Raw genomic sequence first — 11,287 nt, forward strand, 5'->3', positions numbered from 1 at the left:
TCAAATGGACATCAATAAGTTAGGTGAGTGGGCTAAAATGTGGCAGATGGAGTTTAATGTGGATAGGTGTGAGGTTATCCATTTTAGTCAGAATGGATAGGCAACTTAATATCCAAATAAAGAAAACTTCAGCGTGCTTCAGTGCACAGGGAACTGGGTGTCCTCCATGAATCGCAAGAAACAAATTTGCAGGTACAGCAGGTAATAAGGAAGGCAAATGGAACTGGCATTTATTCACTTATTGATTTTATTGATTCCAGAGATGACAGGTTTGTTTTCTGAAGAGAGATTGAGTAGTTCAGGCCTATACTCTCGAGTTTAGAAGAATGAGAGGAGATCAAATTGAGGGATATAATTTTATGGAAGGTATTGACGAAGTAGACATAGCGCGGATGTTTATCGCTGTGGAGCAATCTAGAACGAGAGGTCATAGTTTTAGGGAGCAGATTTAAAACAGATGAGAGGAATTACTTATCTCAAAAGATCGTGAATCTGTGGAATTCGCTACCCCAGAGTGAGGTGGATGCTGGGACATTGAGTAAATTTAAAGAGGAGATAGACAGATTTTTAATGAGTAATGGGTTGAAGGGTTATGGAGGATGGGCAGGAAATGGGTTTGTGATTGAGATGTGATCAGCCATGATAGTATTGAATGGCGGAGTGGGCCCAAGAGGCTGAATTTCCCACTCCTGCTCCTAGTTCTTACCGGTATCTTCTTAGGGATGGGCATTAAATGCTGGCCTTATCCCATGATCCGAATTCTAAAACGATCAATTCCCTATAACTATGATTCCCAGCGAATTCCAAACTCACAGTAAAGGATGTATTGTCCAGTGTGTCAGAGGAATCAGGCATGTGCTCAGTAACGTGCTCTGTCCTGGATGTCAGTTGGATGCTCTCTTAGTCACAAGGTGCGGAGTTCCCGGAATCAAGGCTGATTCTCCGATCCAGCACTGTTGGAGGTTCTGTCTTACAGACGAGACATTAAACAGAGATCATATTTGATTCCGTGTAAAGGATCCCATGGCACCATTATCCTGGCCAATATTTATCCCTGAATATATCTAAGCAAATAAGGGAGAGTATCAAATTGAAGGAAAAAGCATACAAAGTGGCAAAGATTATTCGGAGACTAGAGGACTGGGAAATCTTTAGGGGGCAACAGAAAGCTACTAAAAAAGCTATAAAGAAGAGTAAGATAGAGTATGAGAGTAAACTTGCTCAGAATATAAAAACAGATAGTAAAAGTTTCTACAAATATATAAAACAAAAAAGAGTGGCTAAGGTAAATATTGGTCCTTTCGAGGATGAGAAGGGAGATTTAATAAAGGGTGATGAGGAAATGGCTGAGGAACTGAACAGGTTTTTTGGGTTGGTCTTCACAGTGGAAGACACAAATAACATGCCAGTGACTGATAGAAATGAGGCTATGACAGGTGAGGACCTTGAGAGGATTGTTATCACTAAGGAGGTAGTGATGGGAAAGTTAATGGGGCTAAAGGTAGACAAGTCTCCTGGCCCTGATGGAATGCATCCCAGAGTGCAAAAAGAGATGGCTAGGGAAATTGCAAATGCACAAGTGATAATTTACCGAAATTCACTAGACTCTGGGGTGGTCCCGGCAGATTGGAAATTGGCAAACGTGACACCACTGTTTAAAAAAGGAGGTAGGCAGAAAGCGGGTAATTATAGGCCAGTGGAGCTTAACTTTGGTAGTAGGGAAGATGCTGGAATCTATCATCAGGGGAGAAATAGCGAGGCATCTGGATGTAAATTGTCCCATTGGGCAAGCGCAGCATGGGTTCATAAAGGGCAGGTCATGCCTAACTAAATTCGTGAAATTGTTTGAGGACATTGCCAGTGTGATAGATAGCGGGGAGCCAATGGATGTGGTATATCTGGATTTCCAGAAAGCCTTTGACAAGATGCCGAACAAAAGGTTGCTGCATAAGATAAAGATGCATGGCATTAAGGATAAAGTAGTAGCATGGATAGAGGATTGGTTAATTAATGGAAAGCAAAGAGTGGGGGATTAATGGGTGTTTCTCTGGTTGGCAATCAGTAGCTCGTGGTGTCCCTCAGGGATCCGTGTTGGGCCCACAATTGTTCACAATTAACGTACATGATTTGGAGTTGGGGACCAAATGCAATGTGTCCAAGTTTGCAGATAAGGTGAGTGGTAAAGCAAAAATTGCATAAGATACTGGAAGTCTGGAGAGGGATTTGGATAGGTTAAGTGAATGGGCTAGGGTCTGGCAGATGGAATACAATGTTGACAAATGTGAGGTTATCCATTTTGGTAGGAATAACAGCAAAAGGGATTATTATTTAAATGATAAAATATTAAAACATGTTGCTTTGCAGATGACCTGGATGTGCTGGTGCATGAGTCGCAAAAAGTTAGTTGACAGGTGCAACAGGTGATTAAGAAGGCAAATGGAATTTTGTCCTTTATTGCTGGAGGGATGGAGTTTAAGACTAGGGAGGTTATACTGCAATTGTATAAGGTGTTAGTGAGGCCACACCTGGAGTATTGTGTTCAGTTTTGGTCTCCTTACCTGAGAAAGGACGTACTGGCGCTGGAGGGTGTGCAGAGGAGATTCACTAGGTTAATCCCAGAGCTGAAGGGGTTGGATTACGAGGAGAGGTTGAGTAGACTGTGACTGTACTCGTTGGAATTTAGAAGGATGAGGGGGGATCTTATAGAAACATTTAAAATTATGAAGGGAATAGATAGGATAGATGCGGGCAGGTTGTTTCCACTGGCGGGTGAAAACAGAACTAGGGGACATAGCCTCAAAATAAGGGGAAGTAGATTTAAGACTGAGTTTAGGAGGAACTTCTTCACCCAAAGGGTTGTGAATCTATGGAATTCCTTGCCCAGTAAAACAGTTGAGGCTCCTTCATTAAATGTTTTTAAGAGAGAGATTGATAATTTTTTGAAGAATAAAGGGATTAAGGGTTATAGTGTTCGGGCCGGAAAGTGGAGCTGAGTCCACAAAAGATCAGCCATGATCTCATTGAATGGCGGAGCAGGCTCGAGGGGCCAGATGGCCTACTCCTGCTCCTAGTTCTTATGAATAAACATCACAAAAAACAGGTAATCGTTGTGGTGGCTGGAGGCGATACTGTGGAGGCTTTGAGTGGAACTGAACAAGGGTCTATTGATAACAACTGAAGATAAACTGTAGACAGGCATGGAGTCAGTAAAGAGGCCTTAACTCTCTGGATCTCAGGTCCACACTGCACGTGGCCCCCTGCTCCCAGGGTCCCGCGTTGTCCCCCGCTGGTTGGGGTTCGCGTGCTCCTCTGCAATAGGCCCAGAGCTGATCACATGACCACACAGGCTTGCCCCCTAAAGGGGCTGCACTATCAATCAATCAACCAATCAATCAATCACATTGCTATCTGTGGGAGCTTGCTGTGCACAAATTGACTGCCCTGTTTCCTACATTACAGCCGTGACAGCGCCTCGTTGTTTGTAAAGTACCTTGAGATGTTTAGCGGTTGTGAAAAGTGCAATATAAATGCAAGTTTATCCCTTTCTGACTGTCAAATCATGGGGACCATCGTGCCTTATCCAGCATGTCAGAGAGAGCCCATTGCCTGTACTGAGCAGCGATATTAGATCAAGGAGCGTGAGGCTCTACACTTTAATATTTACTTTGCCTTTTAATAACTGATTAAACAGAATGTTTGTAGTCGTTTGTTGGGGCAGGAGAGAACTGAAGGAAACAGGACTAAAGGTTGAATGATTTTTAATCAACAGTTTGGACTCATATTTGCTCCAATTCATTCACTAGAATGTTGATTCCCAGCTGCTGTATCCTTTCAAATGGTTACACATTAATGCTCCATTTCCACAGGCAGTGTCCACAGTTATTGCAGCTTGGATCAGACTATTTTGTTCCTTTTGTGGGCTGAAGGTGTTATCTCAGAGATTATGTCCGGCAGGATCGTGAAAACACCATCGCATCGAGAGAAGAAAATGACAGGAAAATGCCCACGTTTTCCTGATAGGATGTTTTTGTGTTTTGTTGTCAGAAAGCAGAGCTCACTTCCTCACACGTCCAGAGAGAGTCATACAGGGGAAAAAAAAACTCAGCAATAAATCGTTCAGCACCTCATCCTGCTTCCCATCTCCTCTCCGCTGCCTCCCGCTGCTTCATCTCAAAGCACGCAGAAAGCAGAAGATTTCAAGGCATCGTTCGCTTTCCGTCTCGCCCTCCCCTCTGCTCGAGGCACTGATTCGTGTTCACCCCCTCTGCCAGTAACCTGCTACCTCGGTACAGTCTTTTGACTTCACAGTAAAGTTCCGGAAATAGAAAATGGGGACAGTCGGGGACCATTCGGCCCTTGGAGCCTGCCCCTCCTTTCAATATGATCGCGGGTGATCCCCGATTTCAATGCCGTACTCCCGCTTTCCCCCCACCCCATGGTTCAGGTTTGAGATGCTGATGCACGCGCACTCAACACATTGGCACAAAACTATTTTGAAAGCTGTCAGAACTACCTTTGTTCACACAACGGGAGGAAGAGCGTGATAAGGAGAGTTGAAAACAGGAAATGTCGGCCTGTCTCTGGACTGATTTTGACAGGTCTTGACTGATCTTTCAACAGGTTGATGATCAAATGAAACTTCTCCAGAACTGCTGGAGTGAACTTCTGGTGATGGACCACATCTACAGGCAGGTGGCTCACGGGAAGGAGTCAAGTATCCTTCTGGTAACTGGGCAACAGGTAAAAGCGGCTCCAGTTTGACGTAACGTGACAGTGAATGTACAGCACAGGAACAGACCACACTTACCCAACTGGTCACACCAATCCCTACGCTCCAACTGAGCCCCCTTCTATTCCATCTCACCTTGTCAACAATACCCACAACGTGCATTCATATTGTGCCTTTGACACAGTAAAATATCCTAAGATGATTTATAATGAAGCACAGAAGGAAGTATTGAGACAGGATCACCAGTAACTCGGGTCAAAACGGTTGGTTTCAAGGAATATCTTAAGGAAGGGGAGAATGTAAGAGAGACAGAGTGTCAGGAGCCCAGACTGTTAAATCTAAAGGTAATATGGTGAAATAATAATACTCAAGCCAGTCTTTACCTTAAGCACGTTTATTCTGATACCAGCTCAGCGGAATGACAACCTGTTTCCCCACGCCCCTCTGTTCCTGCTGTAACCATTTTTACTATTTTGGGGTGACCCAATTAAACTAAATTAAACAAACTGAGGGAATATGTCCATTTGTAGTTGAACCAATGCGCATTGCCTGCCCTGACCAATGCAATGGCAGCACGGTAGCACAGTGGTTAGCACTATGGCTTCACAGCACCAGGGTTCCAGATTCGATTCCCGGCTTGGGAGTCACTGTCTGTGCGGAGTCTGCACGTTCTCCCCGTGTCTGCGTGGGTTTACTCCGGGCTCTCCGGTTTCCTCCTACAAGTCCTGAAAGACGTGCTTGTTAGGTGAATTGGACATTCTGAATTCTCCCTCTGCGTACCCGAACAGGCGCCGGAATGTGGCAACTGGGGGCTTTTCCCAGTAACTGCATTGCAGTGTTAATGTAAGCCTACTTGTGACAATAAAGATTATTATTATAAAAACTGGCTTAACAATGAAATATCCAAAGGACAGAATTGCTGATGTGTTGACACAGTCAGCTGAAGGCAGGGCTGCCAATGGTGGAGTGATTAAAATTGGGGGATGCACGAGAGGGGGGAATGAATACTTTTGAGCCTGTAAAATCTTTCTGCATCGATTAATCAATGTTCACCTCTTCATAGATTGACCTCTCAACTATCGCTTCACAATCAGGAGCCACGTTGAATAACCTCGTGACCCGCACACAGGAGCTGGTGGCCAAGCTGCGCGCTCTGCACACTGATCGGCACGAGTTTGTCTGTCTGAAGTTCTTGGTGCTCTTCAGTCCTGGTAAGCCACCATATGTATCCTTTCAGCCAGATTCCGACAGCCTTGGTATTTGGTTTGGGCTACCAACTACACACCCCTCCGCAACCCCCCCCAAGCCCCCGAATCGCCCTGTTATCTCCAGGAATTAATCCTCAGGAAACCACTACCAGCGCAAAGCCATTACAGAAATTGATTAAAAAGGAAACTCGCCCATCAGCGTTGCGTGCGGGCGTCCATTTTATTGAGCTGTCAACTCTTCTTCCCTTCCACAGATGTGAAGAATCTGGAAGACCATCCCTTTGTCGAGACCATCCAAGAGAAGGTAAACAGGGCTCTAATGGACTACACCATGTGCTTCCCGCAGCACGCTGACCAGTTTGGACAACTTCTCCTGAGGCTCCCTGAGGTACGGGCCATCAGCATGCAGGCTGAGGAGTACCTGTACCTCAAACACTTGAATGGGGATGTGCCTTGCAACAATCTGCTGATTGAAATGCTCCATGCCAAGCACATCTAATTTGAAAATGTGGACCGTTCATGTGGGGGCTGGAACACGGCTCAAGGTTCTTGGCTTAATTTGGACCAAAGGATTCCAGAATCCTCCGGAAACCTGAAAACTGAAGCTGTACATAGAACGAGACTTGCTCATACACAATCTGAGAAAGGAAGGGCTCACAGGCGACAGAAAATGAATAAGCAAATAAACCTATACTTTTCCTTGAATTTTTTGAAAATTAATTTACGGGATGTGGGAGTCATTGGCTGGGTCAGCATTTATTGCCCATCCCTAACTGCCCTCCATTTCAGAGGGTATTTCAGAGTCAACCACATCGCTTTGGAACTGGAGTCACATGTAGGACAGACCGGGTAAGGTCGGCAGATTTCCTTCCCTAAAGGATATTAGTGAACCAGATGGGTTTTTACCACAATTGACAATGGTTTCATGGACTTTCAATTCCAGATTTTTTTTATTGAATTCAAATTTAGGCATCTGCCCTGGTGAGATTATGAACTTGGGCACCCAGATCGTACCCTGAGTCTCTGAATTACTCATCCAGTGACAATACCACTAGGCTTTCCTCTGGAGATCATTTTTAGCAGAAACACTCAGTATCATCGATTTGACTGAGAATGGGGAGCAATGGAAAATATGATCAACTATTGCACAGTTGCACGTTTTGTTTGACGTTGTTTAATTCACTGATCAATGGAAAACCAAGTCAAAGCAAGAAGACACAGTCTTTGGAGGTCCGCGTAAGAGCAGTGTGACAATAACCAGAGCTGAGAGGGATCAGTGCTTCTCTACTGAGTTGCAATTACCTCCAGTGTAAATGGTACTCACTGGGTCTGGTGGAAGGAAAATCAAATATAACAGCAAAATGATAAAGGTGTTGATCAGCACTGCATCTACAAGCTTCATTGACTACAGACTATACATCACCTCCTCTTCCAACACAGAGCCTGAAAGGCATATCAGAGGGCAGCATCGCTGGGTGGCAACAGCTCATTTGATTAAGGAATCATCCCAGATCGGCAACAAGAGCTACCAGCCAAGTCAATGCAATTTGATACTGAGCAGGTTGCACAGAATGGGCGAATCCAGGCTTTACGCACATTCTGCATCCAGTTAACCGATCTTACTCCCCGGGCAGCATCGATTCATTGATCGAGAATAAACTTGGGCTGTTCAAACAGCTTGCCTCGCTCCCTGTTTCAGTTCACAGATGAAGAAGGTTGAGGTGATGGAATGTTGCCATGGCTGCGGAAATTGCATATTTCTGTAAGAAGCAGCCGCTTGAGAAGAGGAAGGGAAGGGGGATTTGTTTGTTTAAAGAATAATCCAAAGTCTTTCCAATCCAGTTCGGATAACAAGGAAAAGTTGTTGACAAACGTTCAAAAAGCAATGCCCTCAATGTTTACAATGAAGACACAACAGGGTATTATTCTCTGATTCAAACCAGCCCCGGACTGAAGCTCGTTCAGGTTCATTTGCGCATAATGGTCTGAAATAAAATATCTATGCAATCTTCACTCAGCTTCTCAACTCCCAATCTCAGAGTTCCTCTCAATATGGAGCTAAACCAGCTATTCCCTCAGAGCCCCGATTAGCTGGTGTGGGAGCTGCCAGAGATTCATCGAACTGTGGCATGGGTTTGAGATAGTTTGAGGAAGTAGGTGAGAGAAAGACTGTTATCCTGAATCTAGCTTGCTCCGTAGGAATAATGAAGAACCTGCTCTTGATGCTGGGAGTGCAGGAACGTTCCAGTCACCCTTTGGATGTGGGCCTCGCTGTCCAGGCAAACATTTATTGCCCATCCCTAATTGCCCCGAGAGCAGGTGGTGGTGAACCGCCTTCTTGAACTGCTGCAGCTCATGTGGTGTAGGTTCACCCACAGTGCTGTTAGGGAGGGAGTTCCAAGATTGTAACCCAGCGACAGTGAAAGCTTGCTCTTCTCAGTGGTGAGGTTTGGGAGCTGCTGTCTTCCTCTCTTTCACTTTGTGCCTCCAAACAGTCTGACATAATAATTCTGCCTGTAGCAAATCATGAATCATCATTTTAATGACGTCAATTTGTTTCACAGCACTTAGAAAAAAAATGGCCCACAAGCGACAGAGCACAAACATTCCCCGTTACCATGGCTACACTTCTCCCTCAGCTTGTGACAAATTTTTCTCAATCAAACCCTGGTTTATATTCCTTGTGTTTATTAAATGTCAGTCTTTTTAAGTGTCAAAAACATTTTAAAAAGGGGAAATTGAAGCATTTATTTCCTGCTGTTCTGTTTGTCAGCGAATGTTTAACTGCACTCTGGGTGTGTCTGTTTACAACAATTAGACTCAATATTCTTATAGGCCTCACCTTAGCAGCAGAGTTATTCAGCGAGGGTGAAAATTGTTTACATGGCGGCCTCTCCACACCCACTGCCCGTATAAAACAACCGGGTAAACCTTCAACTTGACATTAAAGAGGAGTTGACAATTCACCACCCATCACCGAAACCACCGATTTTGATTTCCGGTGACTTCAACAAGTTCGGGATCTCCAGATGTGGCTCCAAGATGTTCCCTCTGTTATCAGGAGCAATGCCGGAGGAGGTCAATGACACGGAGGGCATGTGGGGGGGGGGGGGGGGGGCGATGCAAGAACGTGGCACTTCCGCAGGCATTGGCACTGACTGAGAGCACATGGCTGGGAAATTATCGGCCGCAACCCTATGGTTTTTTGATTTACAGAGTAACGAACATTAACTGGTTATAGCACAGAATGAGGCCTCTTGGCCCATCTTGTCCGTGACAGCTCTTTGCAAGAACAATTTATCTATTTCCCCATAGCCCTGAAAATGTTTTCGGATAAAGATCCGATTCCCCTACAGAAGCCACGATTTAATCTGCCCGGCTACCAGACCCTCAGGCAGTGCATTCCCGATCCTAACCACTTGCTGAGTAACAGGTTTCTCGTGTTACCACTGGCTATTTTGCCAAGCACTTTAGTGCCGTCCTTTGCTGTCAACCATTCCACCAGCGAAGTGTCATATTGGTGCATTCTCTGGACAGGGTTTCCTGGCCCTTCTCACCAGCGTGATCTTCTGGTCACGCTGAAGTTGACACCCAGCTCCGTCTCTGGTAGCCATGCAAGCTGCCGGTGACTTGGGTGGGACCTGGAGATCCCGGCGGCAGCCAACAACGAGCCCCCTCCACCACAGGAAAACCCGCTGCAGGGGATGCTGGGAAATTCCGGCCTCTATGTCGACTCTGGAGGATGGAGGTTGAGCAACAAAATTGTAATAATATTCATTGCAGTGTTACTGTAAGCCTACTTGTGACAATAAGTCACTGTGAAAATCTCCTAGTCGCCACACTCTGGCACCTGTTCGGGTACATGGAGAATTCAGAATGTCCAATTCACCGAACAAGCACCTCTTTCTTGGGGAGAACCTCCAGACTCCACACCGACAGTGACCTTAGCCGGGAATCGAACCTGGGACCCTGGCACAGTGAAGCAACAGTGCTAACCACTGTGCCACCGTGCTGCCCAAATCAGCCCAGGCAATTACTGTGAACAGGAGAGAGTATGGTGGTGTGCCGATTATATGTTCCTGAGCTAGTATTCTAGAAAGCTGATCTAAAAATCCATTGCATGTGAGATCCTATTCCACCATGGCAATTTAAGAATGTTTTCAAAGTTTGGAAATACCCAGGTATAAAAAGCTGAGGGTAATTGCTACCGTAGGGCTATTAAATATTGTAAAAACCCTTCAGCCAGAACTCTTTGCTGCAGAAGGCTGTGGAGGCCAAATCACCGAGTGTCTTTAAGAAAAAGGTAGATAGGTTCTTGATTAATAAGGGGATCAGGGGTTTTGGGGAGAAGGCAGGAGAATGGGGATGAGAGAAATATCAGCCATGATCGAATGGCGGAGAGGACTCGATGGGCCGAGTACTGTTGCTATATCGTATGGCTTTATGGTCTAATTGGTTCATCAGTGTCCTGTCCCTAAGCAAAGCAAACCTGCTGGGCGCGATTCTCCACTGCCCACGACGGGTCAGAGAATAGCGGGAGGGCCTTCCCGACAATTTTCACGGCCTCCCGCTATTCTCCACCCCCCCCCCCCCCCCCCCTCCGGCCGCCCCCCCGACACGAATCGCTGCTCGCCGTTTTTTACGGCGAACAGCGATTCTCCGCAGGCCGATGTCCCGAATACCGCGGAGTTTACGGCCGTTTTCACGGCCGCGATCACACCTGCTTTCAGCGTTCGTGAAAACGGCCGCAAAGTGCCCGTCCCGGACAACCATGGCACCGATTGGCACGGCCGCACCATGGCCGTGCCAAGGGTGGCATGAGCCTGCGATTGGTGGGCACCAATCGCGGGCAGCAGGTCCGATACCCGCGCACTATTCATCGTGCGCGTCAGCCGCCGTGACTCTTGGTGGGCGGAGTTAGCGACGTTCGCTAACTCCGCGTCGCCGTGATTCCCCCGGCCCTGATACTAGCCCCGCCCGGGGGGGGAGAATCGGGTCCCGGGACCGAGGCTGGTGTGAAACACGGCCAGTTTCACGGCACGCCGGATTTGCGGAGAATCGCGCCCGCTGTCTACGACTCTAATGACCAAGCTGGTTGACTCTGTGTGAAGTCATTGAGCAGGGTACTCAGTTAGGGTAACGAGGAATGGGCATTCTGTGAGGCGGGCATTCTGAGATTAACCCCCTGCTGATAGGTGAGCTCAGCTGCAGTACCCCCCCCCCCCAACTCCACACACTCAATGCTTCACGCTCAGACATCGAAATATCAACTGAGGATGGACAGGTCAGTTCTACACTCAGTTGCAAAGAGTCAGCGGCTTCGGAAAAGGAGGAGGTAGAAAGGGAAAAC

General features: G+C 46.6%; 1 protein-coding gene across 4 annotated transcripts in view; it reads left to right on the forward strand.

Annotated features, from left to right (window-relative positions):
* Window positions 1-6,642, forward strand: part of LOC119957185 (nuclear receptor subfamily 5 group A member 2-like) — a 45,456-nt gene extending 38,814 nt beyond the window's left edge. For 3 of the 4 annotated variants that reach the window (XM_038784987.1, XM_038784985.1, XM_038784984.1), the window contains exons 5-7: window positions 4,621-4,740; window positions 5,793-5,940; window positions 6,192-6,642. In XM_038784987.1, coding sequence (XP_038640915.1) covers window positions 4,621-4,740; window positions 5,793-5,940; window positions 6,192-6,436 — 513 coding nt within the window. In that variant the 3' untranslated portion in view covers window positions 6,437-6,642. The remainder of the gene's footprint in view (window positions 1-4,620; window positions 4,741-5,792; window positions 5,941-6,191) is intronic. The other variant, XM_038784986.1, reaches the window with a different exon arrangement.
* The last annotated feature ends 4,645 nt before the right edge of the window (window positions 6,643-11,287 follow it).

The sequence above is a fragment of the Scyliorhinus canicula genome, chromosome 25 (assembly GCF_902713615.1).
Source record: "Scyliorhinus canicula chromosome 25, sScyCan1.1, whole genome shotgun sequence".
NCBI classification, from domain to species: domain Eukaryota; kingdom Metazoa; phylum Chordata; class Chondrichthyes; order Carcharhiniformes; family Scyliorhinidae; genus Scyliorhinus; species Scyliorhinus canicula.